At 38.4% G+C, this 21,388-nt stretch overlaps 3 protein-coding genes across 3 annotated transcripts; all 3 read right to left on the bottom strand.

Annotated features, from left to right (window-relative positions):
- Window positions 1–1,156: 1,156 nt before the first annotated feature.
- On the bottom strand, window positions 1,157–6,823 carry LOC146332193 (uncharacterized). Its single transcript, XM_084740196.1, has 5 exons — window positions 6,587–6,823; window positions 4,267–4,449; window positions 2,686–2,984; window positions 1,989–2,116; window positions 1,157–1,514 (listed from the first exon to the last, which is right to left on the bottom strand). The coding sequence occupies exons 1-5, from the start codon at window positions 6,708–6,710 to the stop codon at window positions 1,340–1,342; spliced, it is 909 nt and encodes a 302-aa protein (XP_084596322.1). The 5' UTR covers window positions 6,711–6,823; the 3' UTR covers window positions 1,157–1,339.
- A 770-nt stretch (window positions 6,824–7,593) lies between these two features.
- On the bottom strand, window positions 7,594–10,104 carry LOC146332192 (uncharacterized). The gene is made up of 3 exons (XM_084745815.1): window positions 9,653–10,104; window positions 8,737–8,867; window positions 7,594–8,522 (listed from the first exon to the last, which is right to left on the bottom strand). The coding sequence occupies exons 1-3, from the start codon at window positions 9,830–9,832 to the stop codon at window positions 8,318–8,320; spliced, it is 516 nt and encodes a 171-aa protein (XP_084601941.1). The 5' UTR covers window positions 9,833–10,104; the 3' UTR covers window positions 7,594–8,317.
- A 6,737-nt stretch (window positions 10,105–16,841) lies between these two features.
- Window positions 16,842–21,161, bottom strand: LOC146332191 (uncharacterized). The gene is made up of 4 exons (XM_084743491.1): window positions 20,887–21,161; window positions 18,953–19,275; window positions 18,578–18,705; window positions 16,842–17,427 (listed from the first exon to the last, which is right to left on the bottom strand). The coding sequence occupies exons 1-4, from the start codon at window positions 21,002–21,004 to the stop codon at window positions 17,223–17,225; spliced, it is 774 nt and encodes a 257-aa protein (XP_084599617.1). The 5' UTR covers window positions 21,005–21,161; the 3' UTR covers window positions 16,842–17,222.
- Between the last annotated feature and the right edge of the window lie 227 nt (window positions 21,162–21,388).

Here is a 21,388-nt window from a genome sequence, read left to right as displayed (position 1 = left end):
TTATGTCATGAAATTGTTGACTTGTTTCGAAATGATGGCCTACAGTTGGGTTTTTTTGTAAGCTAATGAAAAGATGTTTATCACAATCTTATGCTAACTTTATCGTAGCTTGAAGCTTTTCTGGAATATCCTCACCGTTGAGTGTCTTTCATGACATTGTTTGATTTTGCCTGACACAATATTAGAATTACACATTTACACAGCGGCCATTTTGGATATTTGGAAAGTTTTAGCAACTAGCTAGCTCTGCACCAACCGCAACCCCCGCTAACCAGGCTGAAACACAGATAGCATTTTCATGTCAGTTTTTTTTTAAGTTAAATATGTTACAAACAAACTCCAAGAATCCAGAATGAAGGTTCATATTTTAATATTTTGACCTATAGCTTCTGTTAGCTAGTGTTAGCTTGCACTAGTTAACGTTAGCTAAGTTCTTGTACTGTGCTAGTTAGCTGCAGTCTGCTGTTGGAGTAGTTTGTTGTGTGTCAAAATAGCTCCATTTTGTTCTGTTTTGTTTATTCATTCTAGTTTCTGATCAAAATTTCAAGAAGGCTGCCGTGAGAAAACGGTCAGAGGGGATTTTTCATGCTACATTTCAAGGTCAATGTCCTCGATTGTATTTCTTAAATTATTATTTTATGTTTTGCTGCACTGACAGTAACAGCTGACATTACTTTGACCATGGTGGTTATTTTTGTCATTAAACAGAAGTTTTTATTGGACTATCCTGCCTATTTTCTGGAAAGCACTGAGGTTTATATGACTATCTGAGCAAACGTATTGCTATTGTCACAAATCACTGCCTAATGAACTAACCTTATAAATAGTGTTTGTTTAAGATAGTTTTGTACTGAAGTTAATAAAACAGCTTAAACCAGAAACCGACTGAATGTTAACAACCGAACTGAAGCGCTGAAGGTCGTGGAGATACAGTGTGAACAGTGAGGTGTTCATTCAGAACAAATGAACTTAATAAAACAATTAAATTCAGCTAAGTGATTTAATCCCAACCTTAATAAACATGTATATATTTTGTATTGCGTGCATATATATATTTTATATAATAATATACAAAATAAAGGGAACAAATACACTGAAAAAGAGAACAATATAAAGTCAAAAGTGTTAGTAAAAATTAATTCTGTTAGAGACTAGCTTGTTGTCTTGTCTCATAAGGCACATTTTATTCTACATATGTTAATCACATAAATCACCAGTATTTGAATTTCATTCACTATTAATTAGCGAGTATTACTTCATTGATTGATTGTCGTTAATTTTAAAATGAAGAGAAGAGCAGAGCATATAGCTTTTCATACACATGTCCCTGTATATTTAATTAAAGCTGCCTCTTTGTCCCTCTGGTCTTCTTCTTCTCTCCTTTTGGTTGACGTCCACGCCCCTTGCTGCTGATTGGCTTTTTTGCCTGCCACTCATAGACGTCCTCCAATAGCGTGTTTCCTCTGGGAGAGTACCCGATGGAGGACCAGGTGAGGATGGAGCCATAGTGTGGCCTAAAAAATAGATATATAAAAATATATTATGTTGTCAAATAATGGATTTGAAAGTCAGAAAACAAACTGCTAGCTACACATACCAGCCGCTAATGTTAGCTACACAGATCAACTGCTAATGTTAGCTACTCAGACATAATGCTAAAGTTAAAGGTAATCCAGAAATAACAGAAAATAATCTATTTACATTACTTTAATATTGTGATACTTGGATTAGGTCACGGACTATATATATATATATATATTAACAGGTAATTGGTAACTGTATCAGAATACAGTTTTACTCTGTAGATATTATATTCATTTTCTGCCATATTCTGCCAATAAAACCCATTAAATCTTACACACTGGACCTTTGACACCTGGAGCTCAATATGAACACTCTTGATTTTTTACTAAGGCAACCCAACTATAAATTACACTCACACACACACACACACACACACACACACACACACACACACACACACATACCCGTAGAAACTGCTGGTCATGTAGTTGAAAATTTCTCTGTAGGAGAGAGGATAATCCCACACCTGGACGTCTGTCACCTGACCATCAAAACCTGAAAACTCAATCACAGGCTCACCTGACCACACATACTGAACACACACACACACACACACACACACACACACACACACGGACACAAACAGCAGATAGATGATATCAGAGACAACAAAATGTTGTGGAACATTTCAGGCTTCATCCATGTGTTCAGAGAGCCCACATCCATGGACGCCTGTTTCCACCACTGAAACAAGAAAATATCCTCATGGTAAGTCATAATTATGGAATAAAAAAAAGTCTGAAATATGGGATAACAAGTCAGAATTATGGCTTTTTACCCCATAATTCTGACGTTTTATCTCATAATTTTGACCTAAAAAAAAAAAAAAAAGACTATGATTTATCATAGGGATTTTTTTCAGTGACAGAAATGGGCTTACACACACATCACTGCACACACCTGAGGTTTTATCTCATAATTATGATGTTTTATCATATTTTTGACTTCTTTATCTCATAATTTTGACCTTTTTATTAAATCTCATAATTATGATTTATGATGGGGATATTTTTTTTCCAGTGGTAGAAATGAGCTTACATACACATCGCTGCACACACCTCAGTTTTTTTCAGCTTCTCAAATAAAATAAACTGTCCTCACCCGCGTCAGCAGCTTCTTCCTGATGCTCATGTTCAAGCCCATGAACATCTGGGCCACATTCTTCACGGAGTCCACGGTGACACAGACTCTGTTCCAGATGTCCTGTCCGATGTTTGGCCACAACCTTATGTTAGGCCGAAAGGACAAGTAGTTACTGTACCCGTCAAAGGTTACCATATAACTGAAACCAGAGTCACTGACTTGCAGCTTCAGAGGAGCTCTGGAGGGACTGAGTGTGAAGATTGTTGGGGTGTCGTATGACCGATAGTCGGCGATGTAGCGCAGACACACGGACACACCTGCGGCGATCAGATGGGGAGGGTTGATGGACAAATTTAATCATCAGGGTGAACTGGTTGTTTTAGAACATGAAGAAAACAGCTTAAAAACAAACAAAACCTTTACAAATATTCAATATATGACGCAGCCAATGGATACAGGCCTGTGCAACAATAATCCACCAAGACTGGGGTTCACATCTTTCATGCTTCAAGTTAGCATTTCAGTATTTAAAGCAGAGCTGAGCAATATATTATATTGTATTGTGATATGAGACTAGGTGATTTTGCACATCATTATATTGTGATATATCATAAGTGTTTTCTTTTCCTGGTTTTAAAAGGCTGCATTACAGTAAAGTGATGCAATTTTATGAGCTTTGTCCATTTGCCTTTACGCACTTAGTCATTATATCCACATTACTGATGGTTATTTATTTTTTTTTTTTGGTTAATATTTTGCAAAAGCACCAATAATCATCCCTAAAATATTCTTACAACATCAACGTATTTGGTCAAAAAATATTGTGATTTTCATTAATTTTATCACCCCCTGGCGTACACAACATGTCGTCAGTCACAACCCACACGATCACTAATTATAGATATCGACCGATATGAAACTTCACTATGGTGATAGGCTTTTCAGCTGAATCGCTCAGGTCTAATTTAAAGGCATAATATGCAATAATTTTAGAGCTACAACAATAATCGATCATATCATCGATCATTATTCTATTCGATAAACTGGTTTGAGCAATATTTTAAGAAAAAGAAGTCCAGCTTCTTAAATGTGAATATTTTCTGGTTTCTTTACTCCTTTATGATAGTAAACATTTTTGAGTTGTGGACAAAACAAGACATTTGTGGGCTTTGGGACACGCTGAACAACATTTTTCACCATTTTCTGACATTTTACAGATGAAACAACTAATCAGATAATCAACAAAATAACTGATAGATTAATCAACTATGAAAATAATATTATAGCTATAATATGTATAATTTAAGAATAGAAATTCTATAATTTTTCATTTTTTATAATATAATTGGAGGTTGAAATATTTGAAATAGTAAAATAATATAAAATAGTAAATAATTACAAGAAAGATTCACATCGCAGTGACTTATAGATCTTCTTTTTTCCAATTACATTTGCAGAAATGGTCTTCCGTAGATACAGACGTGTGGAGATGAGAGTTTGCATGTGTAGCGACAAATTCACCCCCAGGTCCCAGGCGATTGCCCACCTACGCCACATGTTAAAACAACCCATGGTTATGTAGTTTGTGAATGTCCTTACCTCTAGTAGGAGGTGCTGTGGTCCAGTAAGGGTAGGAGGTCGTGGGTTGGCCGGTGGGGTAGGGAGTGGTTGCAGGCCAGGGGGGAGTGGTGGGAGAGGAATAATATGGGGGGTAGAAGGATATGCTTCCTCTATTCAAAGACAAAGTGAACATCTTCCCATTTAAATTTAATCCTGAAGTTCCTGGAGAAAGAAAGCAGAGGAGATACCACAAGGTCAGGATAACAGAAATCCTATAAGTGTTTGAGGTTTTTATGTGCTTATTTTAACTGTGTGATTATACTTCACAACACAGTAAACTGTATTAATTAGAGTTCATGGTCTTGTGTAGGGCTGCTGCAATAATTTTGTCATGTTAATGACAAGCCGACCATGGGGTATGAAAGAGAGTTGTTTATGTCAGCCCCTCCTGTCCAGCAAAGACAGGAGCGCTGCAGGAGCTCTGCAGGAGCTCTGTGGGGCTCGGGAGGAACTCTGCAAGGGCTCTGCAGGAGCTCTGCAGGGGCTCTGCAGGGGCTCTGTGGGGCTCTGCGGGGCTCTGCAGGGGCTCTGCAGGGGCTCTGCAGGAGCACTGAAGGTGCACAGCCTCCTAATTGACAATAACAAGCGATAAATCCTCCACTGTACACTGTAAAGAAAAATGTTGAGACAACTTAAAATTTCAAGGCAACACACTGCAATAGATTTTTGAGTTTTGAGTTCGACTCAAACTCTTAAGCAGTCTGTGCCAGTCCTGCTATATTTCCACCCAGTGTCCACTTCAGTTCTGCATTAATCTGAACTCTGATTAATGTAAGAAGATAAGCAAAACAGTTATTAAGTTTGACACTGCTGATTTAGTGGGGCAAGTATTTCAACTTAACATGTTTCCTCAATCTCTGATGACACTGTGTGGTTATTTTATGATTTATTACAGTAAATATATTACAAATTTCTCCTTTAACTTGAGCGAAATTGCAACCAGCTTGCATCACCCCTCCATTTGCCGCTGCCACTGCTCTGCAGGCCACTATCCACAATTATTAGTTTCAAATATTTTTTGGCAGTTTTGAACAGCTTCCCCATTTCCTTTGTGGTTTGTATTATTGGGCCATAGTGTCCATCAGAAGCAGCACACTCACATATAACAAGTATATAACATAATAATATCAATAATATAACAAACTCAAAACCTACTGCAAGTCAGTGTGAAGTCTAAAACAAACAAACAACTCTCAACATGACTAGAAAAGGAAGTTTTCTACTTTGACACACAACCCAATGGAGCATTTGTTTCCTCTGTTTTCCAAAGGAAACTAAAAAGAAGGAAGCATCATTAGATCTCGTCTGCTTGGTGCCAGACTTTAGAGCCTGGGGCCAGTTTCATCAAAATATTTTAGACTAGTCAATAGTGTTAAAGGGAAAAATTAAAAAAAATAAATAAATAAATTAGTCCTCTACTCACTCTCATGCTGACTGAAGGTCAGGTTTAGTTTTTCAGTCCACAAAAACACTGTTGGATTTTCACAGGAAAATAGTGTTGCAGAATCTCCTGAACAATGGAAGTGAATGGTGACCAGTTTTCAAATGTAAAAAAAAACAAAAAAAACATGTTTTTAGCCCAAATCTTCGCTGTAGATCCTCAGCTTGGAGCCACGTTCACATACACATGAACACTGTCTGATCTGGGTGTGTGTGTTGTGACATGTCAGTACTTGGATTACACCAGATAAGCAGTATGGAGGCATTCTATGTTTTTATTGAGGCATTTTATGTTTGGTTTTTTTTCCAGTTGTGTTTTTACATTTGACAACTGGTCACCATTCACTTCCATTGTTCGTGAGATTCTACAACACCATTTTCCTGTGAAACTCCAGCACTGTTTTATGGACTATAAAAATAAACCTGACCCTCAATAAGCACGAGGGTGAGAAAATAATGACTGAATTTTCATTTTTGGGTGAACTATCCCTTTAAACTTGCCTTAATTTTGCTCATAGATCAGTCTATTGCAAGTTAGACAATTTCTGTAAGTTAGAAAAGTCTGTAATGAGACTAAATGACATACCGACTGATGTGCAAAATGTGCATATTTGTATATTTGCTGTTTGTCTCCAAATAACTTGACTGACTTTGCATCTCCCATAAGTTTCAATTGAATCGATGCCAAAGTCTGCAGCATGAAATTATCTGTTCATTTTTAGTTTTTGTTATCTGACTACAGGACTAATAGAATAATGTTCACTTATTTTACTGTTGGACATGTTGCACAGTGCCGGCGTTCACACAGTGTCCTAAGGTCAAATGTCTCACTAATTCTTTTGAGGGTGTGTGCGTGTACCTGGTGTCGTCCACCACCACGGTTTTGTAGATGCCTCAGCAGCCACTGTGAGTCCAGAATCCATAACAACCAGTGCAGACATCACCGCCATCACAGCTGGAGAACAAAACAGCTTCATCTTCATCCTCACTCTGCTGACCAGAGTCTCTGCAGAAGTGTCTCTGTGTGTGCGTCCTCCTCGCTGTGTGTTTATCCGTCTGAACAGGCTGCTCCTCAGCTCCTATAACCTACTTTCATTTCCTGGACAGCCACAGTTTCATTTCTGTGGAAAGACCGTCCAGGATGTCCCCCAGTGGTGTCACATGAGGCTCTGCTGTTTTCATTCATTGTGTTCACATCTGAAGCTCCAGCAGACGGTAAAAAGAGACTTTTAAGGAACCTTTTAAAGGATATTAAACCAATTTGCACGACAAGCAGCCACAGAGATATTTGTTGATCTTGTAAAAGGTCTTTGTTTTGCGTCGGTGCTGAGCGTCATTTTGCATTTATTTTTATTTTCATGCCTTGTGACACATAATTTATTGAAATTATTTTGTTTAGTGTTTATTCATGAATATACTGTATGTCTATGCTCATCACACCGTCACACTGCTGTCATATTGTGTGAGTGAACTGAAATATAGCTTTTAGATATTGATCTGATACTGATAATTGGTTTATAAGTACTACTGTTATGTTCAATGGGCTGCCACAGACTTTATCTTATCTTTATTGCTAAATACTCAATTTTGATTGGTCAGTTACAGCACGCTAAGGTCTGTTATTTCTGCATAACAGGCCGTTGTTATGAAGAACAGACCGTTGCTATGGACACATTTCTGATCATAGCTTCTGGAGGAACACAACAATCATTGCTAAATTTTTTTCAAATCAATATTTTGCATCAAATTATTAATTTCTTTTGGTACATAACCATGTAACAAGCAGGATAATATATAGTGAGCGGGTCATTATTGCATAATAAACACATAAAATCATTTTAAAAATGAGTATTTTGTGTCACAAAAATGTGCCAAATATTTATTTTTTTCTTTTGGAAAGTAACCATGTAATAAACGGTATAATGCACAGTGAGCAGGTTGTTATTATGAAATAAAACCCTTCAGGATGATTCAACTTACTTATTTGCTAAATACTCAATTCTGATTGGTCAGTTACATCATTCTAAGGTCTGTTACTTCTGTATAGCAGACTGTTGCGATGGAGGAACGATAAAATCATTTTTTACTCACTAAAATCATTTTAACATTAATATTTTGTGTCAAATTATTGATTTCTTTTGGTATATAACCATGTAACAAGCATGATAATGTACTGTGAGCAGATCAGTATTGCAAAATGAAGCCATAAGATCATTTTAAAATTAATATTTTGTGTCACATAATTATGTGTGTCCCTTACATACCTCACAAACAGCTGCTGTCTGAATTTATATGAATGAATGATTGAATCTTTATTGCCCCTCGGTGAATTTGTTCTGGACAAAGAGCATAAAAAGACAATCAATAACCAGACATGACAACACATAATATAACAAACATATAAAAGCATCATCATCAAAGAAATTCATAAAAAAAACATCAAGTGCAGCACAAGAAGGTGTCAGGCTCAGACCATGTGATCAGACCGAATCAGCAGACCAGTGATATTCATTTATTATTGATTGTTTATCTATTGATTGCTGTTAATTTTATATTAGTAAATGAAGGACAGTGGATACAACTTGTTTCATTAAAGCTTCTGCCTCGTTCTCTCTCTACTTTCCCCGACAACGACAGACTTCCTGGTCTTCTTCTTCTCTCCCTTTGGACGACGTCCTCTCCCCCTGCTGCTGATCGGCTGTTCTTCCTGCCGATCATAGACGTCCTCGAATAGCGTGTTTCCTCTGGAAGAGTAGCTGATGGAGGACCAGGTGAGGACGGAGCCGCTGTATGGCCTAAAAACACAATTATATTATTATACCATATTACATGAATGATGGAATTAAAAGTCCAAAATGTTCACAAAGATTCATAAAGAAAACTCAGATATTATTATTATTAATAAAACTATACTTAAATACTGAATATTATGTTTAATTTCTGCCATATTCTACCAATATTTTATCTAAAATATTGCACACACACACACACACACACACACACACATACCCGTAATAGACACCGCTGGTCATGAAGTTGTAGATTTCTCTGGTGCGTAGAGGATAATCCCACACCTGGACGTCTGTCACCTGACCATCAAAACCTGAAAAATCAATCACAGGCTCACCTGACCACACATACTGAGCACACACACACACACACACACACACACACACACACACACACACACACACACACACACACACACACACACACACAGATGATATCAGAGTTAATAGCTGTGCTGTATTCCACACCCTGGGAAAATATGGGATACATTGGACAAGTCAGGGAAGTCTGCAAACCTGACTAAACGTGACGTGAATAAAACTTTACCTCATCTATGTTGTTTAAAAAATGAGGATAACAACTCCCATGATCCCATGCTGCTTCACGACATCATCAAACTACATCTCTCGTTATTATTTTAATGTGAGAGAGACCCCTAGTGGCAGTCAAAGTATCAAAGCTCTTTTCAGACATACAAAACATTTCAGGCTTAATTTATTTGTACAAGCTATAAAATGGAACATTTCCACATTAAAATGTCTAAAAACACTAGACCTAGATATATTTTGTCGAGTTGTGTACTGACATTATCCCAAATGTTTCCAACAAACTTTCCAACAAACAAACTGGTCACTTGTTGCCATAAGAGAGTGAAGAAGGAAGTCTGCAAACTTTAAAACTTCAATATTACCTCGTCCATGAGCATTAATTTCTGTTGGATAGGTTTTCATCTGGAATGGTGGCTATTTAAAAGTTAAGACAACAACTCCCATGATCCCATCCCATTATTGTTTTAATCTGAGAGAGACGCCGAGCAGCAGTATTTACATATTGTGGGTTTAAGAGAAACCCATCTATAGCTCCAAAAATGCTAAACAAGTAAAATTTGTTTTGGTACGCGCCACTCCGTCCTCACCTGAGTAGGCAGAAGCTTCCTGATGCTCATCTTTGAGCCTCTGAACACCTGGGCCTCATTCTTCATGAAGTCCAGGGTGACGCAGACTCTGTTCCAGATGTCCGGTTCGCTAATTGACTGGAAGTTTACACTCGATTGCAAGTACAGGTAGTTGTAACCATATCTGTCGAAGGCCAGCATATAGATACCAGACACATAGGCTGTCAGCGTCAGAGGGGTTGTGGACGGACTCAGTGTGAAGATTGTCGGTTGTTTTATTTGCAGGAAGTCGCTGAGGTAACGCAGACAGACGGACAAACCTGCAGTGTTCACATTGGGACGAGCAAAAAGTTAATTAAAGCTGAGAAAACAACAACCACATGTGCAGCGTCTCATTTACATACTTCTCTCACTTCTGTCTTACACTTCCTGTTTTGAGTGCATAAGTGTGTTCTCACTGATTTCACATTTATAGCAAGACAAAATGCACTGTGAGTACCTGGATGTTGTGCTCAAAATGGCCAAGAACACTGGACATTTACAACAAACTTGTAGCCCAGGCGGCTGACGACAGTGACCGCAGTGAACGCAGAATTATACACATATACATCACAGTAAATAAAAAATCAAAAAAAAAAAACAAAAAAAAAATGTGGAAATGCACTTGCTTGAGATATCGCTTTCACAAGAATGGCATGGACATAATACTGTTTGCAACCAATATTTCCTTAAGTCTTGGTGGAGGAATCTGGTAATTTCACGTGTTACAGTGATGCCAAATGAAGATATGCTGGAGGTTAAATGTGAGTTACTTATGAACAAATGCGATGAACCTGACAGGTATAAATGCTGCTGATGGAGAAGACGAAGTGAGCTACGTAAGCAATGAGGTCTGAGGCTCAACAGTGCAGATAAATGTGTTGTAACAGCTCATTAATGATTTATAAAATGTTTACAACCTAATTATAAACCATAGTCTCATTGAAAAGTGGTAACCTGACAGGTGTGGGAACAATGTTCTGCCTCTTTCCCACACAAGAATCTAAATTATATCATCGAACAGGAAACAGGAAACATAATTTAAAAGAGAAAAAAAAATTAAACCTTGTTTGTACATTTAAAATAACATGTTGTTCATATCCTGACACTGGGTTTCTGTTTGGGTTTGTAGTTTGTGAATGTACTTACCTCTAGTAGAAGGTGCTGTGGTGGTGGTCGGTTTGGTGGTAGTGGTCGGTTTGGTGGTGGTGCGGGGTCGTCTGGTGGTGGTGGTCGGTTTGGTGGTAGTGGTCGGTTTGGTGGTGGTGGTTGGTTTGGTTGTGTAGGGTCGCCTGGTGGAGGTGGGGTAAGGAAGGGTGGTTGTGTAGGTGCAGGTGGTGCATCCAGGCCAGGGGGAAGAAGTAGGAGAAATATAATTTGGAGGATAGAAAGATATTCCTCCTCTTTTCATAGACAAAGTGAACATCTTCCCACGTAAATTTAGTCCAGGACGTGCTGAAGAAGAGATAACACATAATCAAGTTGTCAGCATAATAAAAGTCTTCTTTCACTCATGCATCTCATAATTTATTTATTTATTTATTTTTGTCATTTATTTTTTATTAGGTTTTGTTTTTAAAGAACACAGATTGTTAAAGTCTCAGGAAAAGGACAGGACCCAAGTGTGGATGAAACAGAGAGCAGGAGGATCATTCCTAAGGTTTACTGCTGGCGTGCAGATAGTAAACGGTACAAAATCCAGAACAGAACGACACAGTCGGCAAACCAAGAAGGTAACAGGTGCAAGGATCAAAAACAGGAACACAAGGACAAAACAGACAAGCAACTAATCAGACAGGTGAAACAAATGGCAATCAAAAAGGACAAAAAGACAGGAAGTAAAGTTAAAACACACGAGGGAGGATCAGGACTACAAAATAAAACAGGAAATAGCCAACAACAAAAAAAACCCAAACCATGACACGAATAGCCACAATGATACACATGTGCCAACTGGGTACAAAACACACAGAGAATAAAATACTAAATAAAATAAATTCAAAGTTAACAGTGAAAAAAAGAGAACGAGAGGGAAAAGCTCTGCCCTTGAAGAGAAAGATTGCCATTCTAAATTAGTATACATTATAAACATGTTTCCATTGGCATTGAAAATCTGCTCAAAGTACCCCCTGAAAAAAACTACTTAATTACAGTAATTTGAGTATTTGTAATCAGTTACTTCCACCCCTACTCTGTTCTTTCTAATAGCCAGTAGGGGGCGACTCTGCCGGCTGCAAAATGAGGTCACATTGAGCCAAAATAAACTTCAGCGTGTGCATTTGACTCAGTGCAACAGAGTGACTCACTGATTACAGACAGAGCCTGTTAGTAGATGACGTCTTCGATGCTTTTTGATTTTTCATTGTTAAAAACAAGAAAATATAGAAAGTGCAGTATTATTTATTAGGATTTGATAATTCATTCTGAAGTGTGCTTAACTTCTGTACTTAATTCCATCAAATCAGTGTAATAGACATGATTTATACTTAAATGTTAAACCGATATTTATGTAATTTCTGTTTATTCTTTTCAGTCTGAAAGATTGGAGACTTAGATACTTTTGCAAGACATGTCCTCAAATACGAACACATGCAAACAGTACATACAGTATGCACAGTATGCATAGTATGCACATGTGATGTGTCGAACTGCAACTTTAAAATGAATAAACTTTCTTTATTTGTGTGTGTGTGTGTGTGTGTGTGTGTGTGTGTGTGTGTGTGTGTGTGTGTGTGTGTGTGCACTCACCTGTTGTCCATGCTGTAGTAGTTGTTGGTTTAGTAGTCGTAGTTGGTTTAGTAGTAGTTGTTGGTTTAGTAGTCGTAGTTGGTTTAGTAGTAGTTGTTGGTTTAGTAGTCGCAGTAATAACCAATGCTGACATCACTGCCATCACCATGGTAACATAAAGCACCTTCATCTTCCTTACTCGGCTGACCATTCACCTAGAGAAGCGTCTGTGTGTCGTCCTCGCAGTGTGAAGTGTTTATCTGTCTGTCGTCTCTCTGAACAGGCTGCACTTCAGCTCCTAGACTTTCACTTCCTGGACTGTCACTTTGAGTTTCATTTCTGTGAAGTCACACACGTCTTTTCTCTTCCACCAGTGAGGAGAAATTTTTACATTTACTCACATAACCCCAATTCCAAAAAAGTTTGGATGTTGTGTAAAACATAAATAAACACAGAATGCAATGATTTGCAAACACCTTTGACTTGTATTGAGTTGAATGCAGCACAAAGACACAAAGATATCTTCAAGTTCAAACTGATTAACTTTGTTTTAGTAAATATCGGCTCATTTGTAAATTTGATGCCTGCAACATGTTTCAATTAAGCTGATACAGGGAAAGACTGGAAAAGTTGTGGTATGCTCAAAAAAACACCCTGTCATGACACAAAGGTTGTGGTCGGGCAGGAGTCTGATCAAAAGAGCCATTTTGGACAAAAAAATAAAAAAATTTCAACTATTAAATCTTTCTATTTTCTCTGAAGACTTTTCTTTTTTTAAGTGGTATCAAAGACTAGCCAACATCAAAATTTAGCAGGCAAAATATTCTTTGCTGTACAGGCTGCATATTGTTACAGTTAAAGAACATAAGAATCAATTTACACTGTAAAAATAAATAGTTGAGACAACTCAACAGTTCAAGGTGAGGTACTGCAATGATGTTTGAGTTTTGAGCCCCACTTAAACTCTTGAGCTTTTAAATAAACTTTAAAAAGTTTTGCTGACCAAGAATCTGTAGTTGAGATAATTTACTTTTCTTCTTTAGATAAACTTGAATTCATGAGTTTTAGAAACTCAAAAAAATGCATTTCTAAAATTGGTCACAGTGAGCTGTGAACCCGATTTGTCATTATTTTGGTGCATGAAGATTAAATGGTTTAAATTGAAAATATTACAATTTTACTAATCAATTAGGTAAAACTTTTTAATGACTTTTTTCAGTGTAGACCTACAACAATAAATTAAAACTCAAAGGTTAAAATGTCAAAAAGAAAATGTCACCATAATCATTTAAAAAATTTCTTTTGTTTGTCACATGTGGCTCCACAGCCACAGGTCGCAGACCCCCAGGCCACGTGGATGAGGGGTGAAAGTAAACATGGGAAAGGAAAAGGGGAAACTGAGACAAATGTGCAAACCAGGGTTTTTTAATCAATAAATGAACACAGGACAAGACTACAGACAAGTGTGACAAACAGCCCACTGGCCCGGTGCTTCAGCTCTCTGATTGACTTTGAACAGCTCTGATTATTGATTGAACACACCTGCAGCAGCAGCAGCAGCAGTGTGGGAGGGGAGGTGAAGTATCCAGGTCACAGAGAGAACGCAGAACATTGTGGTACGTAACACACCTGTCTGGAACATTCCACAGGTGAACTGGTAAGAGGCGACAGTATCAAAGACTGGGTATTAAAGGGGCATCCTCGAAAGGCACAGTCGTTCACAGGCAAGTTCACCGCTTTGTGAAAAACTGTGTGGGCAAATAGTCCACCAGTTTAAGACCAACATTTCTCAACACAAAACTGCAAGAAATGTAGAGATTTCACCATCTCACGATCCATGATGTCATTAAAAGATTCAGAGAAATCTCTGCACATAATTGGCAAGGTTGAAAAGCAACATTTAATGTCTGTGACCTTTGACCCCTCAGGCAGTACTGCATCAGAAACCCACCTAATTATATCATGGATACCATGTGGGCTCAGGAACACTTTGGAAAGCTGTTGTCAGTAAACACAGTTTGTCTCTGCATCTACAAATGCAAGCTAGACTCTACCATGCAAAGAGGAAGACACATATCAGCAACATCCAGAAGTGCTGTCCACATTTCAGTTCACATGATTTATGATCTGTCAGTAAACCAACATTTTGAAATAGACAGTTCAGATATAGACCATCGAGTACTGCACAGTCAGCAGAGACAGTGTTGTAATAATCAACATGGAGGGAACCAGATCAACCAGAGTGATGTCTCACTCTGGTGAGATTTCCCTAAACCACAACAACACTTGAGATTCCATCAAAGTCATGTCCCCTGTATTTCTTCTGGGAATTTAGGTATAAATACTTTTTTTAAATATTATAAATGTAATAAAAATATTTTGGCACAGTGCTGCTCCACAGGACAGGGCTTCACAATTCAACAAGTCCTCAAAATTAATCAACAAGACCATTATCCTATTATTTAATAATCAATAATTAAGTGCCACCAGGACGGACAACCTCGAGGGCTCCTTATCAAACTGTGAGAGCGATTCTCTTGTCAACGAATGCTGGAGGAAGTGTAGAGATCTGTTTGTTTGGCTCGGCCTCATCATCAACAAACAATGCTGATGAACAAGTCCTGCAGACTTTATTGTTGTTGTTAAGTTTTTTGTCAGTATGTTTAAGTTTCCTTCTCATCATTATGATTTTCACATTTGTAGAACTCTTTTATACCATCTGTGCAGTGACACTTTACTTCAACACACCTATTAGCATGTATGAGCGATGTATGGACACTTAAAGGGCAAATCTGTAATATATTTACTGTGATAAATCAGAAAATTACCATGTTGTGCCACCAGAGATTAAGGAAACTTGTTAAATTGAAATACTTGCTTCTGTGACAACAGCACTTCAGCTGCGTTGCCTTCTTTTGAAACTGATTAACTGATTTTGGCAAGAATTTTTAATTTAGTTTTAGTCTTAGTCACTTACTGAAAATCGCAGTGAGTTTTAGTAACATTTTAGCTGTTTGTTTTTGTTTTGTTTTAGTCAAGATTTAGTCAGTGGAACTCAGTTTAAATTTTAATCAACATTTAACACATCATTTTATTCATGTTTTAATCTTTTCTTACTTTACTCTTCTCCCTGCACACCAACAGCCGCTCCTCCAGTCATCAGTTCATCAAGCTCCTGAAGTTTGTGGACGACACCACCCTCACTGGACTCATCTCAGTCGGCCTGCAGGGGGGAGACTGAGTTCAATCCTCTAAAGACAGTGGAGATGATTGTGGATCTCTGGATCTCAGGAGCGCAGCCCCACCCACCCCCGTCACCCCGTGTGACTCCCCCAGCCTCATACTTCCCCACTGCCAGTCCAGTGCCTCTTTACATCGTTCAGTTCAGAGCTGGGAAGTAACTGAGTACAAATACTTTGACTGTATTTAAGAAGAATTTTCACGTATCTGCACTTAACTTGAGAATTCTTATTTTTCTGACAACTTTTTATTTTCACTCCCTACATTTTAACACAAATATCTGTACTTTCTACTCCTTACGTTTTCAAAACAGGTTACTTTTGTTTTAAAGCATTTGAGGGAAATTATTGATTATTTATGTTTTGCATCATTGTGTGTCACCTTTATGACATCAGGACTGATTTCAACCTAAAGTAAAAACGATGTAAAAGACTTAACAAGACAAAAAAGTAAAAGACACAACAATAATATATCACGTAGTATGCTTCAGTAAGTTTCATATATTTTTATTGGAAGCATTAGTGCAAAAATCTTGACATTCATACAGAATAAGAAACTAATTCAGGTTTTACAATAACTCACAGACAGACAAGGAAAGAGAGGGAGGGTAAAAAAGGGAAAACAACAAAAACTATGTTAAATTCTTATATTCCTGGCTGACTTCATAGCACTTTGGGTTTTTACACATAAACAGATTAATATTCTGCACATACTGTGGCCGGCACTGCTGGTGTCCCCTTCAGGAACTGCTCCTGAGACATTTCCCACTATGAGCGACACACTGTCATATAGTTCTCACATTGTGACCAAAATTTTTGAAATATGGCTTCAAGGTATTATCTAATACTGATAATTGATTTCAAAATAGTAATAAATACGCCTGTTACATTCCGTATGCTGCCACAGACTTTATCTTATCATAACTCAGTCACAAACAGCTGCCTGCCGAGCTAATATGAATTAATTAATTAACCTTTATTTCCACTGAGGCAAACTTTTCCTGGAAGGTGCCCCACATTTTTGAATCAAACTTAAAAGTAAGTGGGGAACGGACTGATAAAAATGGATTAAAGTTGAATATTAGGGAAATGATGGTTAACATGATAGCATCAGCAAACTCTTCTTTGATTATTTTCCAAATGTATATGTATATATTGTTGCACAATCCCCCTCTCTCCCGTCATCGATCTCCCCTCGACCCCATCATCCCATCTTTCCCAATGCTCATTGCCAATCCAAATAAAACACTTTTATACTGAACATGTGGTGTGGCCTTGTTATTGAATATAACATAAAACACAAGAATCACCAGAAAAGTCATTAAAAAACACCATAAAAAGGCATCAACATTTAAAAAAAAAATCATAAAAAACATCAAGTGCAGTTCAAGAAGGTGCCAGGTTCAGACCATGTGATCAGAGCTGGTCAAGCAGCTGGATGCATAATCACATAAATCAGTGGACTAATTTTGATTTTCATTTAATATTAGTTATTGATTGCTAATTGATTGATTGCTGTGTATTCTGTATCAGTAAATGAAGAACAGGGGATACAACTTTTCAGACATATGTCCCTGTATGTTTCATTAAAGCTGTTGTCTCTTTCTCTCCCTTCTTTTCCCGCCATTGACAAACACTCTGGTCTTCTTCTTCTCTCCCTTTGGTCGATGCCCTCCTCCCCTGCTGCTATTTGGCTGTTTTGCCTGCCACTCATAGGTGTCCTCCAATAGCGGGTCTCCCATGGGAGAGTAGCTGATGTAGGACCAGGAGAGGGCGGAGCCACTGCACGACCTAAAAACACAAAGGGACATTTAAAGGTAGAATGGTTTATTAATGAAGACTGGGGACGTCGGGATACAAAACAAACAAAAAGAAGACCGAAAAAGAAAAACTAAACTACGTGACTGTTGTCCATGTTTTTTGAGGGGTGTGGGGTGGCAATTTAGTCTAAAGTTGACAACATACACATGGTGGGTATTTAAGTAAAGTATTTCAGGGATTTCCAAATATTGGTTAGACTATGCAAGTAATTTGATTTTGTCTATGGAGCCCATAATTGACATAATGTAATAAAAAGTTATCAGACAAGTTACCACTAACCATTCCACGCAAAAAACACAGTAATCTAAATGTAACCCTATGTCTTATTTTACATCATGTACATTTCTCTTATTTTTTCTCTGCAAATAGACAAAAGACAAAAGAGACAATTTAAGAGAATGTTGCAGCATTCTCCTAGACATAAGTGAGCCAAATTTAAGACCAATAGGAGACTTTTCTCATTCTTCTTAAATTTGGCTTCTGAGAAACAGCCTTTGTCTCATCTCAGTCCGAGACTAATTTCAGCTCAACTAAAGATCTTAAAATGTTCTCTTGTTTTTTCTGTGTCATTTCATTCATTTCATTTGTTTTTTTCTTATAAGCTCTGAGATAACGGTGAGATCTAAAAGAAAACTCGGTTGTCTTAAATGAGATCTTAAAATTTGTCTCAGTGGTCAAATTAAATTTTATACAGCTGTCAATGAGAAACATCTGAGGCACCTATGAGCTCAACAAAAGAGTCCAGATGAGAATTCAATAAACTCAAAATAAGAATCTCATTTATTTCTTAAAAGATGAAGAAAAGATTATTGAAATTGACGATTTTCTATGGGGAGGCCCAGTGTCTTCAAACTGCCAAAGGTATCACTTTTAAATAAAAAGCTTTGGACCTGAATTTGTCAGATTAATCAGATGAATTCACAGATTTAAATTAAGAAAAATCCCCCTGGCTAGACTAGACTCCTCAGACCAGCTAATTAGGTAAAGATTTGTCACTTTGTACAGGTATGAAACATGGTGTAAATGAAATGCTGAGAGTTTAACTTTACACATTACACACACAAACACACATGCATGCGCGCGCGCACGCACACACACACACACACACACACACACATACTCGTAGACACTGCTGGTCATGTAGTTGAAGATTTCTCTGTAGGAGAGAGGATAATCCCACACTTGGACGTCTGTCACCTGACCATCAAAACCTGGAAACTCAATCACGGGTTGACCTGACCACACATACTGAACACACACACACACACACACACACACACACACACACACACACAGAGAGACACACACACACACCGACACAAATGGCAGAGAGATTATATTAGAGACGATGAAGATTAAAAATGAAAAAAAAAATCCAACAGGTTGTTAAACTGCATAAATCAACATTTCTTCAGCTCTAATCATCAGGCTATAGCTACAAAAACAAAAACAAGTAACACTAAATAAGTCAAATTTGCTTCGTTGCTGTCCTCACCTGAGTCGGCAGCTTCCTCCTGATGCTCATATTTGAGCCCATGAACATCTGAGCCACATTCTTCACGGAGTCCACGGTGACACAGACTCTGTTCCAGATGTCCTGTCCGATGGTTGGCCAAAACCTTGTGTTAGGCCGAAAGGAGGGGCAGTTAATGTACCCAAAAAAGGGTGAAGTGCTACATCCGTCACTGAACAGTTGATAAGAACTAGTTTTACTGCCTTGCAGCGTCAGAGGGGTTCTGCCTGGACTGAGTGTGAAGATTGTGTAGAAGTCGAAGTCGAAGTCGAAGTCGGCGATGTAGCGCAGACACACAGACACACCTGCAGTGTTGACATGGGGAGGGTTGATTGACAAATTTAATGGACAAAATTAAAGGAACAGTTCACCCCCAAATCAAAAACACAGTTATTTCTCTGGCATGTTGTAACACTCAAAAGCAATGTCTCTTTCTGTACATTAAGATAACATGTTGTATTTCATATCCTGACACTGTGTTTCTGTTTGGTTATGTAGTTTGTGAATGTACTTACCCGTAATAGAAGGTTTGGTGGTGGTTGTGGGTCGGGGAGAAAAATAAGATGGGTGATGGAAAGATATTCCTCCTCTATTGTGAGATAAAGTGAACATCTTCCCACTTAAATTTAGTACTGGAGGTCCTGGAGAAAGAAAGAGGAGATACCACACAAACAAGTTGTCAGCATAATAGAAAAACTTATTTTTACTCATGCATCTGATAAAAATTTAAGATTTTTATGTGCTCATGAGTCTCCATACTATAAAATAAGCTACAGCAGTCATTCCTGCAGACTGGGTTGTGACCTCTGTTGTATTCATTCACATATTGCGGGGCTTTTGTTGAAGGCTGAGAGGACTGGGCTGGGCTGAGACACAGAGCCGACAGACAGCTGCTCAGAGCTGAGCAGGAGAGGGTCGGTGGCAGAGTGGAGCCTCTGGAGGAAGAAATGCCGGGGTCACTCCGATACTTTATTGGCAGGAGGGGAGCTCAGATTGTATGTTTCAAACTTTCGGGACTAAAAAGAGGATTTATTATCACTCCTGCTTCTCAGCCCTGTGCAGTAGCAATCCAAGAAGAAGTTGTGGACCTGTGGCATGGCCAGACTATAGCTGTTTACAGTAAAATAATTAGTCTCTGTGTCCATGTTGCCTGCTGACCAGAAGACAAATGTATTTGAAAGTCACCTCGGGAGAGTAAAGAGAAGAGGGATGTAAAGGAAAGAATTGACTTCTTTGGTGAGTACTGTCAGTACTGACACAAACACATACACAGGGCTTTGACACTGGTATTCTTGGCTGCACCGAGTCAAATGGTGTTGTGCTGATTTCCATTTCCATTATTGCTTTCATCACACTGAGCTGCGCCGAGCTGTGCCTGAGATAGACCCACTTTAAAGTGAGGCCAAAGTGAGCCTGACTTGCCTCCAAGTGGGCTGTGGTGACGTCTCGCCAACCACGGCCAAACTGTGACAAGTCTCCTTATTTACCCCTTGAACAAGCAAGTGTTGTTTCTCTTCATATTCAAATCTCTGTAGTTTCAAAACAAATCTTTATGTTTTGAAATGTCATTTCTCTCCCCTGTCGCCATTTGTACTCTCAGTTATCTTCCTTATTACACAGAGTTGATGTATATCAGTCCCTTGCTCACGATTACTTCGGTAAACTAGTGTGTGCACACATGAAGCTTGTGCTGCTCGCCTGGTAGGAGGGGCTCAGGACGGAGAACATGAAGCCTAATTCAGATGAGATTCAACAATTGACCATTTTTAGGCTATCCACCTACTGCAGTTTTAAATGGGAAGGAAGTCATTTGATATATTTAAAAAAAAAGTCTTAAAAAAATCTTGTGTGTGTGTGTGTGTGTGTGTGTGTGTGTGTGTGTGTGTGTGTGTGTGCGTGCGTGTGTGCATGCACACCTGTTGTTGTCCAACTTGCCGTAGGCTCACCAGTAGTACTTGTTATTTGTTCAGAGTTGACAACCAATGCAGACATCACAGCCATCAACGCTGGAACATAAAGGAGCTTCATCTTCATCCTCACTCTGCTGACCAGAATCTGTCTGTCTGTGTGTCCTCCTCGCTGTATGAAGTGTTTATCCGTCCGTTGTCCTTCTGAACAGGCTGCACCTCTGCTTCTATCACTTCCTGGACAGCCACATATAACATGAAATCTGTGTAAGGAACCTCCCCTTATCTCTCTCTGATTCAGCCACACTCCCCTCTTATCTCTCACCAGGGATTTGTACAGATTTGAGGGAACTGATGATGATGAACTGATGAACTAATGTTATGCAATACTTCTACTCCATTCTACTCTATTAATAGAAAATGTAAATCAACTAATACACTATGATGTAGGTATTATTGATTATTACACTACCAGGCAGTGGTTGAAATGAGCTTCACCTTTACAAGCTGC

Source organism: Lutjanus erythropterus, chromosome 2, assembly GCF_056507025.1.
Source record: "Lutjanus erythropterus isolate fLutEry1 chromosome 2, fLutEry1.hap2, whole genome shotgun sequence".
NCBI lineage: Eukaryota > Metazoa > Chordata > Actinopteri > Lutjaniformes > Lutjanidae > Lutjanus > Lutjanus erythropterus.
Note: the sequence above shows the minus strand (reverse complement) of the source record. Positions and strands in the feature narration are given on the sequence as shown.

What these genes read in the sequence shown, in the direction of transcription:
- LOC146332193 (XM_084740196.1), bottom strand. Translation starts at nt 6,710, where the DNA reads ATGAAGATGAAGCTGTTTTGTTCTCCAGCTGTGATGGCGGTGATGTCT. An exon ending in GTGGTGGTGGACGACACCAG is followed by an intron (nt 4,450 to 6,586) that starts GTACACGCACAC and finishes TTCTTTCTCCAG; the next exon opens with GAACTTCAGGATTAAATTTA. An exon ending in CACAGCACCTCCTACTAGAG is followed by an intron (nt 2,985 to 4,266) that starts GTAAGGACATTC and finishes TGATCGCCGCAG; the next exon opens with GTGTGTCCGTGTGTCTGCGC.
- LOC146332192 (XM_084745815.1), bottom strand. Translation starts at nt 9,832, where the DNA reads ATGCTGGCCTTCGACAGATATGGTTACAACTACCTGTACTTGCAATCG. An exon ending in GGAAGCTTCTGCCTACTCAG is followed by an intron (nt 8,868 to 9,652) that starts GTGAGGACGGAG and finishes GTGTGTGCTCAG; the next exon opens with TATGTGTGGTCAGGTGAGCC. An exon ending in ACCAGCGGTGTCTATTACGG is followed by an intron (nt 8,523 to 8,736) that starts GTATGTGTGTGT and finishes TTGTGTTTTTAG; the next exon opens with GCCATACAGCGGCTCCGTCC.
- LOC146332191 (XM_084743491.1), bottom strand. Translation starts at nt 21,004, where the DNA reads ATGAAGATGAAGCTCCTTTATGTTCCAGCGTTGATGGCTGTGATGTCT. An exon ending in GGAGGAAGCTGCCGACTCAG is followed by an intron (nt 18,706 to 18,952) that starts GTGAGGACAGCA and finishes GTGTGTGTTCAG; the next exon opens with TATGTGTGGTCAGGTCAACC. An exon ending in ATGACCAGCAGTGTCTACGA is followed by an intron (nt 17,428 to 18,577) that starts GTATGTGTGTGT and finishes TTGTGTTTTTAG; the next exon opens with GTCGTGCAGTGGCTCCGCCC.